Consider the following 19470-nt stretch of genomic DNA (forward strand, 5'->3'; position numbering starts at 1 on the left):
CAAATCGGCAGGATTTGTTTTGGTGTCCTGACTGCTCGAGTGTGGAGATCCAGAGAGCTGCGAAGAAAAAAAAAAAAAAAAATGAGAGACCCTCTTTTACAGTGGGCTGGCAGCTTGACTGATTGGGTAAGGAGCACGTTAAAATGGATCAGCGGAGTCTTCTGGATGGAAGATTTTATCCAAGACCCCGAAAGATGGACTTTAGGAATACAACAGCACCTTGAAGGGGTTAGTACTTGAGATGATAGTAGAGGGATAAAAATCGCGATGATAAGAAAAAAATCAAAATAAGAGAGCCCGGGCGAGGCAGCGATCAATGGATGAACCAACCGTTGGGCTGTCCGATGAACAGAGGGAAAAAAAAAAAAAATATAAGCCGACGCCGACGCAACGAGATGAGACAGGCTGGGCTAGACTAGGTTGATGCAGATGCACACCGCCTGGCAAAGATCTCTGATATGATGTATAATAATGCAGGGGCAAAAGTACTCTGTATTTATTCGATGAACTCCAAGTCGGAAGATCCTCGGTTCGTTCAAAAGTGAAGTTGTTCGGATGAGGACAGGGGGCAAATGGACGCTGGGTCTATGACGAGCGGGAGGACGTCACTGCGATGGCTGGTGGGCGAACCAGAGGTCGTACTGGACGAGGTGAATAGTTTCTGATTGACTGATTGACTGATTGACAGACGAGAGATGAAAGATGAAAGATGAGGATAGTTGGTGAAGATAATGTGAGTTGTAACTGTCTATCTAGAGGTGAATAAGTAAGATGGAAGGGATGAGATGCACATCGAGTCAGTCGTGCCTTCCTTCGACACTTTTGCATGCAAAGAAAGAAGGGAGGCAGGGAGAGGCAATACAACGGCCAATCACAGTGCAGCCTCAGTTACATAGCCACGCTAGACTGGATCCCGACTAGCGGTAGCATTCTGGAGCCTGGACTCATTGGAGTTACTCCGTACTCTAACTATCTTTAGACTAGCGTACAAAAAAAAGAAAAAAGATTTTTTTCAGTCCAAAGTAGTTTTACGTGTGTATATTATGTGTGGCATTGTGCTCGGGATTCGATCCTAAAGTGTCTATCCATCCAATCGTAGCTCCGGTATTTGTACTCCATATATCATTGTAGTATTATTTCATGTACAGAGTACAAGCACTGAGCTGTAACTTTGCTAAGTTATAGTATATACTCCGTACATCTTACCGACATTTGAACATGGATGCGAGAGTAGAAATGCTGACGATGCATCCAATAGCAATGCAACGACATATATACCTGGTCCAAAACGGTAAATCCATAACAAGGGCTGGCCTTGCTCGCCAGGCCCGCCCCACTGTCGCGTGGAATGTTGCTGCGCCCGTCTGATTTGGCAGCGCTTTGCCATGACAACTGAAATTGATGCATGCTCACCGACTGATTCCAGACTCAATGACTTTGACCAATATCTGTTGTCTTTTGTAATCAAGACACATTGATGTCAGTAAGCCACAAAGTATCATTCATGCCACACTTCTTCGCTGGTGGTTGATCTGATAAATCAGGTTTTTCTGATCTGATCTGCCTTGGTTGTCTCGAATGTGGGCACGCTGATTGGCTGGCGGTTCCGTGGCTTGCGAGCTTACTCATTCATTATCAAAGTCTATCGGCTAGTCCTATCATACACCAATACTGTACACGTCGTTAGACAGTGAGAAAGGATATCATACATAACACCTCTAGCTAGTTATCTATCAACTCATATCAGGTCGCTTCGGCCGCAATACAGCCCTCCATGTAGTCCCCAGATGATATCGCCGAATCTCCACAACCTCCAATCCACTCTGCTCAATGATCTGTCCAATATCTCGATTCCACCAGCATCCGTGTCGATGCGCGTGTGCAGGCGCGAGATTATCCAGAATCCTGTTCAGCCAGTCATAGTGTGATCGACCGTGCTCCAAGAGCAAGACCTGCCCTCGTTGCGGCTCCGTGATCGAGCCTAGATGTTGCAGGAGTCCAACCGGATCTGTGGTAGAGCAGAGACCCATGGTTTGTATGACAGTATCAAAATGGGGTCGTGAATATTTCCAGCCTTCTGTGTTCGAGGCAGACGTTGGAATCACCTTCTTAGCGTCCTCCGTACGGAACGCAACCTTTGTGAATTCAGGATACAGCTTTCTGAACTTCTGTCGCGCAATCTCCACCATCTGTGGACTCAAATCGACAAAAGTCGCCGATCGACATCCCTGTAATACGGCATGGCCGCGCTCATCAAGTGCTCTCCTCTCCCCTAGACGGTAATACTCCATATTCCGGCCCGTACCACAACTAACCTCCAAAACATCTCCACGGGCCATTTGAACGAGTTCTTTCCTCCTCTTTCCCAACCGCATAAATTTCTCGCCTAACTCCACTTCGGCATCATACCTCGTTGCGGTGGAATTGTAGCGATCAGATACATCTTCAGGAACCTCGAGGGTTTTGGACTGAACGACCGCTTGGCGATACGATGCGTATAGATAGCCACAGTAGGTGCTGATGCTTAAGATGCCGACCCCAAAGATCGTCAGCATGCGGGGTGATATTGCGCGACGACTAGTTGTCGTTGCTGCCGAGACATCGCGGAATGCATCGGTTCGTCTGTAGTAGTGGTGAGCGTGGACTCCAGTAATTGCGCGTAAGGGATGGAAGCATACGTAGGTCTTTTCAATTGTGAGGGCTTTTTAGATGATACAGCGTCTCTTTGGACTCTTTGGATGCGGGAACTATAAAACCGCGATAGCTCTCGAGTAGTCCGTACGCCAATTGGCGAGTTGTGAATCTTGATCTGGACCATTGCAATTCAGTTGCTGACGCTTCAGCTATCTAACAGCATGTTGTATATATATGCCCTTTTGAGGTTGTTGAGAGGTGAATCGATAGCTCCGTACGGAGTATTCGTCCCGATAAATCGGCCTTGGTAGACTAGTCCCGATTGGGCATGGATATGTATAAAAGCATCATCATTCCAAACTTGCGACCTCAACCTCCTTATTCTCTGCTCAGTGCTCGAAGACACATCATTCATATGTGCAGATTGAATATAGCTCAATCCACACGAGATGTTCGTTCAATTCTCAAATAGATATCCTGCAGTCGGAGTGGGTGCCCACACGCCCCAACACCGGAACATCTCCGATACCGCCAACTCAGTGATAGAAATCCACTGCCTCCACTGCGCTGATAACTTATGACTTTCTAACAACTGGACGTTCTTTTCCCATCATCATTTCAGTACGCAGTCACTGCGATTAGCATCTCCTACGGTATATCACATATATACATTGACCGGCCTGGCACAAAGGTTCAATGGAGCTACCGGACAACATCTTAATCGTTGGAGGTGGGGTATTTGGATGTAAGTGTCACCAGTTACACGACAGCTTCGTTTCAACTCTGGTTTTGATGGGATTCATGGAGTGAGGCTTCTGATCTCGCGTGAATCTTAACTATTGATTGGCCTCCTTTGAACCATGTTCTGAGATTGAGACGGATGTATATATATATATATCACTTGTATCCTAGACACCCACAACCAAGAACCACACTCTCAACGCTCTTGAAACAAACAAGCTAACGAGTAACAATAGTGTCAACCGCCCTGTCACTCTCAGAGCGACACCCAAACAAACAAATCACCCTACTCGAAGCCTCACCCACAATCCCCAACCCCCACGGCTCCTCAGTGGACACTTCACGCATCATCCGCGCCGACTATTCAAATCCGGCCTATACCAAACTCGCAGCTGCCGGGATAAAGAAATGGCGCAATACCGAATGGGGTCATGAAGGTCGCTATACAGAAAACGGCCTTGCTCTGGTATATACAGAGGGAAACTTCGATTCGGAGAATTACACCAGAAAGAGTTATGAGAATGTGAAGAAATTGCTCGAGGAAGAAGGGGAAGGGTCAGAGAGTATTGCCGAGAAAGTGGTTTATTTACCTGACAAGGCAGCGTTGGAAAAAGTCGTGCCGCGATATGCGGCGGGGATGAATATATCGGGAGGATATTTCAATCGGGGATCGGGATGGGGTGATGCTGAAGCCGGGGTGCGATTCGCGAAGAAGAAACTTGATGAGATGGCTAAAGTCGTTGTTAGACATGGAGAGGTGGAAAGACTGTTGTTTGACGAGACATCATCATCATCATCATCAGCTTCTCAACGCAGAGTCACCGGTGCTATACTGAAGGATACCGCGAATGGTACCACCTCGACAATCACCGCGGACCTGATCATTCTCGCGACAGGTGCAGCAACAGGCAGATTAGTCGACCTCCGCGGTATCGTGGACGCAACAGGTCAAGTATTGGCATATATCAACATCACAGACGAAGAGCAGGCACAATTAGCCCATATGCCCACCATCCTCAGCTTTTCGACGGGCATGTTTATTATCCCGCCACGAAACAATTTACTCAAGATTGCGCGTCATGCATATGGTTACTTGAATCCGTCGGATGTTCCGGTACCAGGCTCTTCGCAAACTATGAGAGTTAGTCTGCCGGTGCACGACCTGCCAATCCCAGCCGAAGGCGAGAGGGCCTGTCGCCAAGCTCTTCGTGAAATGCTACCGGCCTTCGCCGAGAGACCGTTTGCGCGGACCAGAATCTGCTGGTATTCAGATACGTACGTCCACCCTTCGTATCTCCAATATTGAATCCTACTAACGAACAGCAGTCCCACTGGCGACTTCCTCATAACCTACCACCCATCCCATCCAAACCTCTTCCTAGCCACCGGTGGCAGTGGCCACGGCTATAAATTCTTCCCCGTGTTGGGAGATCAAATCGTCAATGCTCTCGAGGGGAGACTAGATCCTGAATTACAGAGATTGTGGAAATGGCCGGATCAACAAGAACAGCGTGAGGGCAGTATGGAAAGAGAGGGGGTAAAGTTTGTTGTGACGAGAGATGGGAGTCGGTCTGGGAAAGTTGGGATGATATTAAAGGATGAGCTTGCGAGATCGAGTCGTCTGTGATCGTCAAACATTATCAGGGTATAGTTACAAGCATACGATATGTCACACCTGAGTGTAGATACCGTTCAGTGTTAGTTTAGATAGTCATTACGTGGACATATTTTCAAGATTTCTTCATTTCTCCAACTAGTATTGAATACGTAGTCTTTGAGCTATTGGAGTGACAGGTCTGGCTAGTAAGGCGCGACCTCAAACGGCACACTGAGCCTTTTCTTCTTTCTTGACAACAATCTGCCACAACCGCCCATCAACGATACAAAAGTAAAGTGATGAGACTGCAACCGAAGTGATAATTAGTTAAAAAAAAGGGGGCAACATGAACAGGCAGGTACTGATTCGACCAGCGCAAATGTACCGCCCATATCAAAATGAAAGAAAAAAAAAAAACAGTCTGCGGTTACGCAACCTTCTAATATAACAGTTTGGGAACGGATTCTTTTGAAATAGAGGGGGAAAAACACAAGACCCGGAGTCAATCGAATCGCTAGAACGCCGCTAAAATGCTAAACATCAACCAATCGTGATAGGGGGAGTCCGAGCTCGGGTGTGGAAAAGTATTTCGATCGAACGGTCAATTGACGAACGACACTCATCCCGATGGACTCTAATTAGGAGAACCAAAATGTTAATACATGAGTCGAAAAACTTGTGATTACCACAAGAGTAGCAATCAACGAAGTGACCAACCCCTTTATGTTTTACGGAAGTCTGGTTGACAGTTAGTCCATGGCCTATTACGAAGCTTGAAAAAAGTAGCCATACCAGAAAGCACGGGGTAGATCAGCTCGAAGGCTTGATATATCTCCTCGCGGACTTTAGCACCGGTAAGGACAATCTTGCCACTGACGAAGATCAAGAGAACAATCTTGGGTTTCATCATGCGATAGATCAGACCAGGGAAAAGTTCAGGCTCGTAAGAGCTGAAGTTATGATGGCGCGAGGCAAGTCCTTCCAAGCGAATGGGGAATTTGATATCGCACGAGCCGACGATGTTCTGGATCTTGAAATCGGTGAACTTGGCATTGAAACCAAGTTTCTGGATAATACGCGCATATTTTCGTGATGCGAGTTTCGAGTCATCTTCCGACTTGGCACCAGTAACCACCATCTTGCCCGACGCGAAGATCAGAGCAGTAGTCTTGGGCTCGCGAATACGCATAATCACGGCAGCGAAACGCTAGACAAGGAAATGCCAGTTTAGCAAAAAGATTCAGTCTGCAACAACTTTCAATATCAACAAAAGTTTTTGTAGTACCTTTGGATTATACTCCGCATTTCGAGCATGGAGTGCAATGGTCTTGAGATCCAAACGGCAGTCGAGATTGACAGTTGCGACTATGTTTCTTCAAACGAAGAAAGTTCAGCTTTCTGGTGAGCCAGAAAAGACAGTAAAGTGTATACTCACTGCAAAGTAGGCACAATGCCACTCCCCACGTTGTTCGCCCCTGGAGTCGCAGCCGGAGTCGCGGGTGTCACCCCGTTGCCGTTGGCATTTGCTCCCTGCTGCTGACCGTTCATTCCAACCAGGTTGCCTTCCTTCTCTGACGAAGGAGGAGTCAAGTCTCCGGCACCTCCAGGAAAGGAAAGCGATGCTGGCGAGGTAAAGGCCTTGGCCTGCTGAGCATTGGATGGATGAGTTGTGAGTGAATCCATGATCACAGTTGTATGAATCGCTGACTTCAGTGGTGTTGCGACGAAGATAACCTGAGGAGACGTGAATTTGTAGGTCAGCCAAAACGGGCTCCGACGATATGAATGTATGGTAAGATGCGACGAAGCAACAGTGAAAAAGGATAGTCCTACCTTGGCGTTTGTGGGAGATGAACAACTAAATGCCTCCCCTACAGATGCTGAGATGGTGCAGCAATGGCTTGGAAGAAGAGAAATTGATGAGGTGAGAGTAGAAGAGAGAAGACCGTTTTAAAGCAGGTGGCAATCCGTCAAAGGTCAGGTGACTTTTGATAATTTTTTGGGATAGCAACGGTCGGGTGGTAAACAAAACAACGAGGTTAATGCGTGAAGGAACCTTTTTTTTTAGAGGATCTTTCTTTCTTTTTTTTTTCTTCTCCCCCTTGATCTTCTCAATTCAAGAAATCTATCTGAGGTTGTGTATTAAAAAAGGGAGAGGCACGGGTCGATGCGTTCAAGTCGACGACGTGTCGCAGCAATCGACGGACGGATGAGGTCTAACAAGAAGGATCTTCTTCCCGAGTAAGCGACCGACACAGAGCGGCTATAAAGCGACACTGCTGTGATAGGAGCCGGAATGTGGAGAGATAGGCAGGTAAAAGAGAGAGAGTGAGTGGGTTATTGGTGATGGTGTTTGGGGGAAGAAGGTGACGTGCTGGCGTTTTCCGCGCGGTGCCAAGACCTAGAGTAAGATTTCATCGAGACGGGCGGGAGTGGGAGGCAGCCTCTTTATATACGCGCGAGGGCCGCCTGTCGTTAGGGAACGGTGGCGCTAAAAGCAGCGAGCGATCTGTCCGGATTCGCTCGACCCAGCCTATCCGTTCCCATGGATGATGCTGGCCTTGGCAGCGTCCAGCTCAGGCGGATGCTCTCATTGGCTCTGCGGCCAGGCTAAACACCGCCAATCATCGCCCGACTGCGTTGCTCATTGCCCCACTAGCCCCCTACCAAGCCTGATACGGCAGTCCTTGCGTGCTGCTGATTGGTGGCAACTTCTCTACTTGTCAGACATTCATTTTCCGCAATCGCCCATCGATTCTCTCATTGGCTGTCAATACCTTTCATTGTGAGCGGTCCAATCATCGCTTGCAGGCAGTGCCCCCCATTGTCCCCCAGAACTTAGTCCTCTAACATGACGCCGCTTTAGCCGGTGTAAACCGAACAAAAAAATCTTTCCAGCCGCCATCGTCTACTCTCTTCCTTCTTCTCTGTTGCCTCTCGACACTGTATAGCGTCCTTTCTGGCCGACCGTTCCTTCATATCAGCGAGTTGTCACATATCATACAGCTTGTATCTATATGTATATATATATATACATATAGATACATATATAGTATTTATTGACTTCTCTCTTTTTTCCCCGAGAGAAAAGAGGAATACTGCCATGACTCTTATCTCGAGCCTCATGAACACGCTTGGTGCCCGAAAAAGGAGATGGACGCGCCAAGACCAGACGCGTCGCAATCTGGCCCAGCGTCGGCGCGTTTCCAGGTGATCAATCGATTTATTTGTTCATGACATGAATCCGAGATTCTTATTTCGTTTGTCACATCTGATTATTGTGGTATTGTTGACGATTGTCGGCCGGAATGTCGCATCAACAATGAGCATATCCCTCAGTCTCCTGGCTATTCTTGGCGCTATGCTACGGGCAAGGCCATGAGCGCTCCGACACTCTTCCAGTCTCACCACAACTGACACTCTTACACACAACCTCCTAGCTCCTACGGGCTCTTGCATTCCGGATACAGCCACATTCTGTAGGCATATGATCTGGTATCTAGACGTACGTACGTAAGATGTATGCAGACGAGATCTGCCTTTTCTTGCTTACATGTCATGGTGATAGAGTACGAATCACATGTCGATCAGGCTACTTGGAATCTTGGATAGAGTAATTTCTACGTAACGCTTGCCCGTGATGTCTAAAGCCTCAACTCAGACGCAACGTGATCGTACTTTACTCCGCGTCTCATCTATACAGACACGTCTAATATACTTACTTGTCCTGACAGACGTCTCAATGAGTCAGTAGTCAGACTCGACGGCTCAAGGCGCCGCCGGATCATGACGACGACAAGAGCGGGTATAAGCGGAGGAACACGATTGTAATTATCAGATGTATGATTGGCTGATTTTCATTAGTAAGCGGCTATTTGATTGGCCTCGGTTAAGCTTCCTAGGTCGCCGAAACCGGGTCAGCGGTTCACAAGTCTTTTCGGAGTATATCCTTCACCAGCCGGGACGCAAATTCAACTGCCCAGTCATATATTCGATCTTATACCTCATACCATATTCGCGGTTGGATAATACGATAATACGATAGTACCTCAATCGCCAAACATGGCTTCAAAAGGGGCTGCGCGCCTTGTGTTGAAGCGCGAGATTCGGTACTCGTCCCGAACTTGGCCATCATCATCACGGAGTTCAATTTCTGCTGTCAATTCCGGACGTCGTGTATCCGCGCTTACACCAAACAACAGACGACAATACTGCAATGTCGTCGAGCCTTTCAACGCCCGCTTACAGCCTGGACAGAACCGGGCCTTTTCGCGATCAGCCCGGAGGCGGGATGCGGAGGAAGCTATTGACCCTAGTCAGGTCGAAAGGGAATCAGACGAGGTTGACGTTTGTATTGTCGGAGGAGGTACGCTTCCTTTATATTCTGTCCCACTTGGAAACTATCATCCAGACTTGCTCACAATGAATTGGAACATCAGGTCCGGCCGGTCTCGCATCAGCTATCCGTCTAAAGCAACTTGCCAATGAAGCGGGGAATGAAGAATTCCGGGTCGTCCTTCTGGAAAAGGCAGGCGAATTGGGCGCTCATATAGTTTCAGGGAACGTTTTACAACCGAACGCTTTGAACGAATTACTTCCAGATTGGCTAGATGAAAACAATCCTTCACGATTCCAAAATGTTACACCCGCGAAGAGCGATAAGATGCGATTTTTGACCAAGACAATGTCTATCCCGATCCCCGCACCGCCTCAGATGCACAACCACGGAAACTATATTGTCAGTTTGAGTGAGTTGACGAAATGGCTGGGGGAACGGGCCGAGGAGTTGGGGGTCGAAGTCTACCCGGGCTTCGCTGCGAGTGAAGTGTTGTACAAATCTGACGGTTCTGTACGCGGCGTTGCCACCAATGATCTAGGCATCGGCCGAGATGGAAAACCAAAGGACAGTTTCGAGAGAGGGATGGAGTTCACCGCGAGGGTGACATTGCTGGCCGAAGGTTGCCACGGCAGCTTGACCAAGCAGGTTATCAAGAAATATGATCTTCGCCGGGATAGTCAACCACAGACATACGGTCTGGGTATCAAAGAAGTCTGGGAGATTCAGCCGGAGAAGTTTAAACCAGGCGAGATTGTTCACTCGATGGGGTATCCATTGCCGTCAGACACCTATGGAGGAGCATGGATGTATCACTTTGGCGAAAATCTTGTCAGCATCGGTCTGGTTGTCGGTCTTGATTATCCCAACCCTTGGCTCTCTCCCTACCAAGAATTCCAGAAATTGAAGCACCATCCTCTATTCAAGGAGGTTCTGGAAGGTGGTAAATGTATCTCGTACGGTGCGCGAGCCTTGAATGAAGGCGGCTTCCAATCGATTCCCAAAGTTGCGTTCCCTGGAGGTGCCTTGATCGGAGATACTGCTGGTTTCTTGAATGTTCCCAAGATCAAGGGAACTCATACGGCCATTAAATCTGGTATGCTCGCCGCAGAAGCTGCCTACTCCGCTCTACAGGGGAGCGATAATGGCACTGTTTTCTTATATGACTACGAAAAGTCTTTGCGGGAATCTTGGATCTGGAAAGAGCTCAAGGAGGTTCGCAATATGCGACCTGCATTTGGCACGGCCGGCTTGCTCGGTGGAATCCTATACTCAGGCCTCGAGGCTTTTATTCTCCGCGGCAAGGCTCCATGGACACTGAAACATCACAGCACAGATTCCGGGGCAACCAAGCTAGCATCGCAGTGCAATAAGATTGAATATCCCAAGCCAGATGGCGTGATCAGTTTCGACATTTTGACTAGCGTCAGTCGCACCGGCACCAATCATGAGGAGGATCAACCTGTCCACCTTCAAGTCAAGGACTGGGATGCACACACTGCAGCTGCATGGCCCAAGTACCGCGGTATCGAAAACCGATTCTGCCCTGCTGGCGTCTATGAATACCTCGAAGATCCTTCCAAAGAGCAGGGTGTTCGCTTCCAAATTAATGCTCAAAAGTAAGTGGCCTTGTCAAAAAAATTTTTTTTTCCCGGGTCATCAGTCCTGACTACTAACTCAACTATAGTTGTATCCATTGCAAGACTTGCGATATCAAAGTCCCGACCCAGGATATCAACTGGCAGACTCCTCAAGGAGGTGAGGGACCCAAATATTTCTTGACGTGATAAAAGCTGTTTTTATAGTGCGACGTGACCTCGTGTAAAATAAGGGATATTCATGCACATATTGCCCTGAGAGGAGTGTTTAGAGAGAGCATATAGAGTTCTTACCACCATATATCATGAATAAATGTATTCATTATTTCCGAATATATATCGTATCTGGAGCTATAGCATCAGCCAATGATCACTCGTCTAGAGATGTATGCGAACCCCACGGGGTTGGCAAGCCGTACCATGGAATTGCTGACATGCTCTCCATCAGCCCTCATTAGTATCCTAATTGTTTCAATCTCATCTTCCAAGGTTAGCACTGTTTTGTTTCATTCATCGCTGGCGCTAAGCTGTAGGCTCAGATGCAGTGTGATACAAAATGCAAAACAAGGCCAAGCGCCCAGCCTGAGCGGGGCCACGTGGATCGCCGCAGAGGTCAAGCTCTCAGTCGCCCACCTTTCACCTCTTCTGTTATCCTCATCGTACTCTCTGTTCTTCTTCTTCTTCTTCTTGTCTATCGTCCCTTCTTCTCCTATTTCTGAGTCTCATAGAGAAATTTGATCATCGTCTATCGCTAATAGCTTTTGGATCCTGGCTCCGAGGTGAGTGCAAGGTACTAAGCTTCCTAGGACTCTCCGCTCTTCTGGTGCTGTGGCTGTGGGCCACTAACATCCACGTCGTCGCCAACAAATTCACCGCCTCGACATCTCTCTGTTTCGCTTCATTCGTACTGGGTTTCCAACGGTCCCGAGAACTCTCCTAGAAGAGTTCGTCAAAAACGGTCCCCTTGCCGCCGTTGTCCACCGTCTCCGGTATCCGGCCAGTTTCTCCAAGGTCTCAGCAAATACTCTTCTACATTCCAGTCAGCCATGAGTGAGGTTTCGTCCACACGGCTCTATCTTGGGAATCTTCCCCGCAATGGTACGCAGGTCTTTACCAATTCACCCTGAGATTCCGCCATTTTCTTGACGGGCTCTTCCCCTGTGTCTCAACACTTCCGTTCTCTTCTTGGACGCTTCCATCCCTTCACCGTTGTTCTCTAGTTGGTGCCCTACGGATAGCAGGAAAGGAAGAGAAATAATTTCGAAGCTGTATCAGCCTGCTTGAAGGACCATGGTCGGAGACGAATACTTTTAAGTTACCTTCCATGGAGCTTCTGGGCGGCTCCGCTTGTTATTCCCTGGATCGTTACGTTAGGCCACCACGTGCTGACGTTTTAACGGCGCCTCCCTGGCGCTGGACTCCCTTCAGTGACTAAAAAGGATATCGAAGAATATTTCGGCTCCCATGGCACCGGCAAAATCACAGAAATCAAGTTGATGAACGGGTTTGGTTTTATCGAATATGAAGATGCGATGGATGCGCGGGACGTTGTCCCAGGTATGTCTTTCCAGGCTCTGATTAGATAATAAGCTAACGATATGCTGTGCTTATTAGCCTTCCGTATGTACCTACCTTGTTGGACTTACACCAATCAGCTTTATTGACCGTTGAATACCTACAGACGGAAGCGATTTCAAGGGAGAACGTCTAACTGTCCAGTTTGCGCGTGGGCCTCGTCACAAGGAGACTTTCAATGGCCCTTCGGACCGCCCCGCTGCACCCAGGCCTCGTCGCACAGTCTTCCGCATGCAAGTATCAGGTCTTCCCACTGAGACGAGCTGGCAGGTAAGCTACAATCTTGCATTCAGACTTAAACCTATTTGCTTTCAATTACGCTCCATTGATTGTGACCTATCTCGAACTGTTTTTCCGTGGATTTGCCTCGGAAACAGTAGATAACATGTTGATTTCGTTCATGGACATAATCCTGACAAACCCCTCTAGGACCTCAAAGATTTCGCTCGTCAGTCCGGACTGGATGTAGTATACTCAGAAACTACTCGTGAGCGTGATGGTAGAGGGTGAGCCGAAAGTTATGCCTACGACAGGATAGACTGCAATGCTGATGTCCAAAATTCAAAGTTTTGTCGAATTTGAATCTCATGCCGATCTCAAAACCGCTGTCGAGAAACTCGATGGCCGAGAGTTGAAAGGCTCCCAAGTGACTTGTGTTGCTGATGTACGTTGTTTTTTTCTTGCACCAAATTTACACCTCTCCTCACCTCTTCCAGGTCCAACCCGCAGAGGAGAGAGCCCCATATCGCGATCCTTATCGATCTCGCTCTCCTCCACGTCGAGGCTATCCTCCCATGGATGACTATGATAGACGAGGCCCTCCACGTGGTTACAGTCCTCGTCAACACTATCGCGAACGCTCTCCACAAGCTTTGCGACGGGATTATTATGATCGAGATGGTTATGGAAGGCGGAGCCCTCCACGACCACGCATGGAGGATTACCCTCCACCACGACGTCCATACGATGATCCCTATGATGCAAGGCCGCCACCACCTCCACCTCCTCGGCACTATGATGATCCTTACTTTGGGGGAAGGTCGTATGGACGTCCTCGCAGCCCGCCGCGGGGGGATTATCCGCCGTACGATCGACGTCCATACTGGTAGCATGGGATTTCTTTTCTCGGAGGTTGTGCAGGATTATCTCGACGGTGTATTTGGTTCTCAAACTGCAAGAACGACTTGAACTGGGTCAAAGTGTATGTATGGTAGTGATCTATGGAGGAGGAAGAATCGAGCCATGCAAATTCATGAGTAATGAATAAGATACCATGTCCAGTTGATCTTGAGGAGAATGTGATTTCTGACCCCTTGAAAATTGAGCGACATATTTGTTGCATATGGGCCAAGCCCTGACACGGTGTTCTTTGAAGAAAATGTCGAGATACCGCACATATTGAATCATGTATGAGACGTGGAAAAAATTGAGATGTACAAAAGGAGACATGATCAGGATGTTAATGTGTGTCTGAAAATGAATGACAAACGGCCTTAATTTCAAAAAATTACCACTGAATTTTCGGATGGCACTTGACTACAGTTGGGAGTTTACTTTGTGTAGTGGTCATTCTTCTTTCCCTTTACTTTCATGGATTTTTTGTCCTATTTGCGAATTGATTTGATCTTTTTAATATATATGTATATACGTACATTGTAGTTTGCGCGGTATGAATATGCGAGCTACAAGCCCTAACCCTATTCATAGATTAGCAAACTGACATTCGCCCCTTCAAATTCGGTATCACGCTCAATCGCTACCTGGCACAGTCTTCTCTGATTGAGACTGTACAGGGATATCAGGTACGTGACTGATCTGCTCAGTCCCCTCATGAATATACAAATGCGTCAACCGTGGGCCAGGGTAGTGCTTGACCCCATGAGCCATCCACCAGATACTCGTCAAAGCAATAACTCCCACAAGAATAACACTGTTATAATTCATGGACGCGGTCGTGGTAGGAATTGAAAAAGCTAATAAAACATCCATTAGCCTTTGGTCATTGAATCGAAATAAATATGGAAGGGGTACTTACGGAAACAATAAAACACATTAAAAAATGAAATCAAAATGACAGCTGCCCAACCCACGATTGTGCTTGTAGTCTTGCCTAGTTTAAAAGGTCCCTTGGGAAGATATTTCTGACCCGTCAACATGTTTGTGACAATGGGGATTGCGTAGGATACTGTTGTGAGGATGATGAATGAGCCTGTTAGATCGATGAAGGCGGTGCTACTGCCGAGTGGGATTGCGCCGAGGCCAGTTGCGAAGATTACTATTTCAGACGTTAAAATTGAGAAAAAAATATAAGATTAAATAAGGGAAAGGGACTTACCGCATAGCAAGGTTGCGTAGACAGGGCAGCTGAGGCTTTCATTGACCTTGCCGAATAGAGAGGATAGTGGGACGGCGTTGTCGCGTGCAAGGGACCAGTATATACGAGAGTTCTGAATGCATTGTCAGAAGAAGTCGTTGAAGAGGGCTGTTTTAGAAAGAACTTACAGTTAGTACAGTGCCGATGGTACACAGGAAAGATGACCAGAAGATGATAAAAAGCAACCCAAAAGTAGCTCCTCTGTTGTTATTGGTGGCCTGTGAGTAGATTGTAGCAAGAGGATAGCCGTTGACTCCAGACAAGAGGGCGTTCAGGTCGGTGATTGAGTAACATAGAGCAATGGCGAAGCAGAATGCGTCTGTACCGAATTAGTACATCATGTAAATGAAGACAAGGAGAGGTAAACATACAAAGAAATCCTAATCCAATCTGCAATCCGATAGCTTTCGGTAAATCCCTCTTAGGATGAGGAAGTTCCTCAGCCATATGGGTAATTGCATCAGGAGTACCGATAGTGAAAGCTCCATTGAGAACTCCGCAAAGGAACGCAACGCCACCAGTCCATCCGGTAAGATTATTCTCGTCAAAAGAGCCCCAAACAAAATGCGAAGAGGCATGCGTTTTAGGCATAGCAGCCAACACAATAATCGTCACTGCTCCGCCGACAATAACGAAGAACATACCCGCATACTGTGAATAAGGCAATAAACGATTTGCAAAGATGACGACAAATGCACTTATCCATAAGATCAACAAGTAGGTGACGTAGATATGCCACGGCTGCCCGACATAGTCCGGGTGGTATGTTGTGTACATCTGGATCGTGATATTTGCTGTGATTTGCACGAGGGAAGCAAGATCGAACATCCAGCCGAAGAAATTGATCCAACCTGCGTAGAATCCGAGTATTCTGCCCCAACGGGGGCCTCCAGTGACTGTAGCCCAGTGATATACGCCGCCTGCCGATGGGATGGCTGATGCAAACTGTCCAACCGAGTCGTGTTAGCATTGAAAGGGGAACTCAGTCTTCAAGATGATTACCTCTGCCAGGTTGAGACCAATAACGGAGTAATATGCTCCGGCAACTATGAGACTGAAAATAAGGCCAGGGGGTCCGCCGTTTGCTATACCGGATCAATATCAATCTTTTCATCTTGGAAAAGAAGAATCTTCATCTTACCTATAGAAACCGAAATAGAACTACCCAAGGCAACCCAAGCATTATCCACTGTCAAAGCAATACCGCATAAACTGAGTAGCCCGTACTGCCGGTCCAGCTGATCCTGCCAGCCAGATGCATTAACGACAGTGCCATCGTCGTCCACTACCACAACCTCATTGTCGGGGTATGAGGTTCCCTCTTCGGGAAGTATACCATCAGAGTGGCCTTCAGACCTGCGCTTCTCTTGAATAGAACTCATGGAGTCTTCCATGGTAACGAGAAGTAGTCTATTGATCAACAACGAAGGAATAGATACGGTACACAGATTCTCATCGCATCAGGTGCCTGGCATCGACAACGACCGATGGGCGTCATAAGGGTTATATACCCTAAGGACCACTTCTGGTTTAGTTATTTCTTCATGTACATATCTTATCAGTATCTCTATCAGCAAACGTAAGGAGAATGCCCTTCTTTTTTTCCGCTGAGGATTGAGTTTCAAGGCAGACCCGTCATCAGACATGCATTATTACGGAGTATACGACAAGGGGTTATGTGGATCGTTTATGATTACCTACACCCCAACTTCCAAACCTATTAGAAGGTTTGATAAGGCATGGAGTTCAAGGAGCCACTAGCTGCAGATATCCTTATCACAACACTGACCGTTCAGCCACCGAATTCCAGAACCTTGGTCTTAGTCTTCTATCGGTTGACCTAATTAGGCATTAGTATTTGATTCTATTTTATTTTTATTTTCACTTCGATTGTATGACATCTAGAACGGTTTAACATTGTGGATTATGCACAGTTTGATGACGAAAAAGTTTAGATAAGAAATTCTCTATCTTTTTTCCTAATTGGGTAAGTTAAGGTTATCAGCCCTAGCCCTAGCCCTAATCCTGTCGTCCTTCCCCATAAAGGCATCGACCAACATGCGTCCTACAAACTCCTTGATCCTGTCTTTTCATCGCATCACTCAGAATAAGTCAAGTACAAATTCGTTTACAATTCACTGTTCGACAGACTCAATGGTCCTTTCTTAACCATAATCGTCATCACTTCGTAGAGAACGTCAGCGGCAGCCCTGTCGGTAACTCGTCAGTAAATGGCCAAACACTAAATTGGGGAGAAACTAACATAGTCGTCAGCTCGGCATTGGTATCATATGCTGGAGCAACCTCAACGATATCAGCACCGATAAAATTGAGTCCATCAAGGCCGCGGATGATCGTGCGAAGTTCACGGGTTGTCCAGCCACCAGTTTCGGGAGTACCGGTAGCCGGGGCGACTTTTGATATTCATTGTCAGAAAGTTTCGTCTTTACCAAGTATGAGGGGACTTACAAGCAGGGTCGAGAGTATCAATGTCAATAGACAGGTAGACGGGGTTGGTGGTGCCGACACGGTCACGGATGCGCTTGACGATTCCATCGATACCTATTATAGTGTTAATCTATGATCGATAAAAGGAAACAAATATAAATGTACCGATAGTGTCAATTTCTCTGGCCTCGACAATCTCAAAGCCAACGTATCCATCATTATCGTAATCAGAAGGTCCGGAAAGAGTCGTGCGGATACCGGCGTGGATATTGGTGTCGTTGCGGAGTAGACCTTCCATAGCGGCATGATAGAAGTATGTTCCATGGTTGATGCTAGCGGTTTCCGAAGGAGCGCCGCCAAAGACCTTTGGTTTCCATGTGTCCCTAGTATGTGATTAGTCTCTGACCACAATTGAACGGGTTACAAGTCCTTACAAATGGCTGTCAAAATGAATGACAGTGACTGGACCATAAGCCTTGTTGATACTGCGCAACAAAGGTAGGGTAATAGTATGATCACCACCGAGAGTGATTACACGAGGAAGCGTCTTTCCAGCCTTGGACAACCCCTTCTTGTCAGCATCAGTAAACGGTTTGCGCATCATGACACTATTGTGTCCTTCTTCGATTTGACGAAGAGCGTAGGTATTATCATAACTAATCCTTGTATAAGCTTCCAGCTTCATCATGAAGGGGAGTTGGAGTTTAGACGTACGACGTGACGGGAATATCGCCGCAGTCGAGAACTCTCATCTTGCTTGAGAATGGATTGGCTTCCAAGGGAACATTGTAACCTCCACTATCAAATCAATAAGGTCAGTATAGAATTGACGAGGCGTGAAAAGGATTCGTACTAGAGATTGAGACGGCGAGAACCTTGTCTGATACCACTGGGACCAAATCTCGCGCCAGGTCGGTAGGAAGTACCGGTATCGAAAGGAGCGCCTATGTTGTACATACGTTAGCACCAGTTTACCTCTATTAAAAAGTGGAAAACAAACCTAGGAAAGCAATATCGTATTGCTCATCTTCACTTGCCAGACATGGGAAGAAGGGCAGTCGGCCGAATGTCGAGATTCCAGAGAAGACGGAATCAGCCTAACAAAGCGTGAGCACCAAATCGCGAATATACATGACCATATCTGTGCCATGCTCTTCGAAAATCACATACTTGGGTACCTCCATCGCCGGGGAGGGTATTGTACCACAATTGCTTGTGAGGGCCAGTAATTGGACTCTGGCCATGATTTCCATGTGCAGAAGCAATGGCAGAAAGAGCAGTGAGTGTCAACAGTGATGCGTACATAATGTCTGTCCTTTGATCGAGCAAATACGAGAATGAAGGAGGAGAGAATAGAAAGAAAAAGATATCTTATGCGAAAGACGGTAGGTATCAGTAGTTTTCTGTTTTTCGCAAGCCTGCAGTAGACGGGTGAGAAAGTCTATAGAAGCTCAACTAATGACATAATTTTGGGATTCGGATTATGTTATGTTGAGCTCTTGTTAAGTTCTAAAAAATTATGACAACAGAGTTTTTGTAAGCCCTTTCGCAGCGAGTTCTCTATCGGCCTACCGAATTAGGGTAACGGCTGGAGGTATCCACGAGTTGAGATAGACAACAATTGTCCTCTATCCCAATCGATATCGTCATACCGATTGATTCCTTCCGACCTGTGGGGTGTTAGCTTCATTCATAAGACTGTTATTCTCTAAATTGATGCTAATTGCGATTATCGCTCGCTGATCAATGTTGAGAGAGCCGAGATCAATACCTTATCCATTATGCAGTCTTTTGGTTGGTCAATGCCAGAGATACTAGACGGTCTACTTCTTAGTACTTACGTATATGTATAGATTCTTCCTTTAATCTTAGCGTGGTGAGTTGTTCTTAAGCTCAAGCAAATCAGCCGTGGAGTCCCGGCGCATCTTCTTATCTGGGATCCATTGAATGGTATCGATAGATTAGGAAGGTCGGGGGAGCGGGGGGACTCACCAACATCATCCCTTCAATGTATTCAAAGTAGATGGGGAATGAAGAAGATTAACACATCTGTCCTCGAGACATTCACCAAAAATTGTTTCGGTGGAGATTTGGCCGGTGTGGATGTGAGCCAGATTTCCTTTCTAGGATGCTAGATAGAGAAAAAAAAAGTTATATGCATTGTTAG

At 47.0% G+C, this 19470-nt stretch overlaps 6 protein-coding genes across 7 annotated transcripts, besides 3 other annotated features; 2 read left to right on the forward strand and 4 right to left on the reverse strand.

Moving 5' to 3' along the window:
- Positions 1 to 1718: 1718 nt before the first annotated feature.
- Positions 1719 to 2894, reverse strand: TSTA_028110 (ubiquinone/menaquinone biosynthesis-related protein). The gene is made up of 2 exons (XM_002479909.1): positions 2679 to 2894; positions 1719 to 2622 (listed from the first exon to the last, which is right to left on the reverse strand). Exons 1-2 carry the CDS (start codon positions 2816 to 2818, stop codon positions 1734 to 1736), a joined length of 1029 nt encoding a protein of 342 aa, XP_002479954.1. The 5' UTR covers positions 2819 to 2894; the 3' UTR covers positions 1719 to 1733.
- Positions 2895 to 3330: 436 nt separating this feature from the next.
- TSTA_028120 (fructosyl amino acid oxidasesarcosine oxidase, putative) lies at positions 3331 to 5706 on the forward strand (the record flags this gene model as incomplete). Its single annotated transcript, XM_002479910.1, has 3 exons — positions 3331 to 3379; positions 3612 to 4650; positions 4702 to 5706. The coding sequence occupies 3 exons, from the start codon at positions 3331 to 3333 to the stop codon at positions 5000 to 5002; spliced, it is 1389 nt and encodes a 462-aa protein (XP_002479955.1). The 3' UTR covers positions 5003 to 5706.
- Positions 4148 to 6935, reverse strand: TSTA_028130 (RNA polymerase I and III transcription factor complex component Tbp, putative). Of its 2 annotated transcripts, XM_002479911.1 has the most exons (6): positions 6806 to 6935; positions 6408 to 6706; positions 6258 to 6345; positions 5765 to 6179; positions 5690 to 5710; positions 4148 to 5606 (listed from the first exon to the last, which is right to left on the reverse strand). In XM_002479911.1, the coding sequence occupies exons 2-5, from the start codon at positions 6653 to 6655 to the stop codon at positions 5694 to 5696; spliced, it is 768 nt and encodes a 255-aa protein (XP_002479956.1). In that variant the 5' UTR covers positions 6656 to 6706; positions 6806 to 6935; the 3' UTR covers positions 4148 to 5606; positions 5690 to 5693. The 2 variants fall into 2 exon arrangements, with proteins under 2 accessions (XP_002479956.1, XP_002479957.1); XM_002479912.1 differs by having other exon boundaries at positions 4148 to 5710.
- Positions 4158 to 4177: a microsatellite.
- Positions 6936 to 7982: 1047 nt separating the features above from the next.
- Positions 7983 to 8024: a microsatellite.
- Positions 8025 to 8953: 929 nt separating this feature from the next.
- TSTA_028140 (electron transfer flavoprotein-ubiquinone oxidoreductase) lies at positions 8954 to 13794 on the forward strand. The gene is made up of 13 exons (XM_002479913.1): positions 8954 to 9338; positions 9412 to 10927; positions 10996 to 11066; positions 11289 to 11395; positions 11440 to 11565; positions 11665 to 11685; positions 11713 to 12004; positions 12335 to 12463; positions 12521 to 12526; positions 12588 to 12751; positions 12911 to 12987; positions 13049 to 13145; positions 13198 to 13794. Exons 1-13 carry the CDS (start codon positions 9035 to 9037, stop codon positions 13588 to 13590), a joined length of 3303 nt encoding a protein of 1100 aa, XP_002479958.1. The 5' UTR covers positions 8954 to 9034; the 3' UTR covers positions 13591 to 13794.
- Positions 11576 to 11595: a microsatellite.
- A 310-nt stretch (positions 13795 to 14104) lies between the features above and the next one.
- TSTA_028150 (amino acid transporter, putative) lies at positions 14105 to 16249 on the reverse strand (the record flags this gene model as incomplete). Its single annotated transcript, XM_002479914.1, has 7 exons — positions 14105 to 14454; positions 14517 to 14756; positions 14817 to 14928; positions 14984 to 15174; positions 15227 to 15800; positions 15858 to 15940; positions 15997 to 16249. The coding sequence occupies 7 exons, from the start codon at positions 16247 to 16249 to the stop codon at positions 14231 to 14233; spliced, it is 1677 nt and encodes a 558-aa protein (XP_002479959.1). The 3' UTR covers positions 14105 to 14230.
- A 734-nt stretch (positions 16250 to 16983) lies between these two features.
- On the reverse strand, positions 16984 to 18608 carry TSTA_028160 (agmatinase, putative; the record flags this gene model as incomplete). The annotated part of the gene is made up of 9 exons (XM_002479915.1): positions 16984 to 17065; positions 17119 to 17269; positions 17325 to 17417; positions 17469 to 17686; positions 17738 to 17959; positions 18018 to 18101; positions 18157 to 18247; positions 18304 to 18400; positions 18474 to 18608. The coding sequence occupies 9 exons, from the start codon at positions 18606 to 18608 to the stop codon at positions 16984 to 16986; spliced, it is 1173 nt and encodes a 390-aa protein (XP_002479960.1).
- Positions 18609 to 19470: the final 862 nt, after the last annotated feature.

This window comes from Talaromyces stipitatus, genomic scaffold (assembly GCF_000003125.1).
Source record: "Talaromyces stipitatus ATCC 10500 scf_1105507295541 genomic scaffold, whole genome shotgun sequence".
NCBI classification, from domain to species: Eukaryota; Fungi; Ascomycota; class Eurotiomycetes; order Eurotiales; family Trichocomaceae; genus Talaromyces; species Talaromyces stipitatus.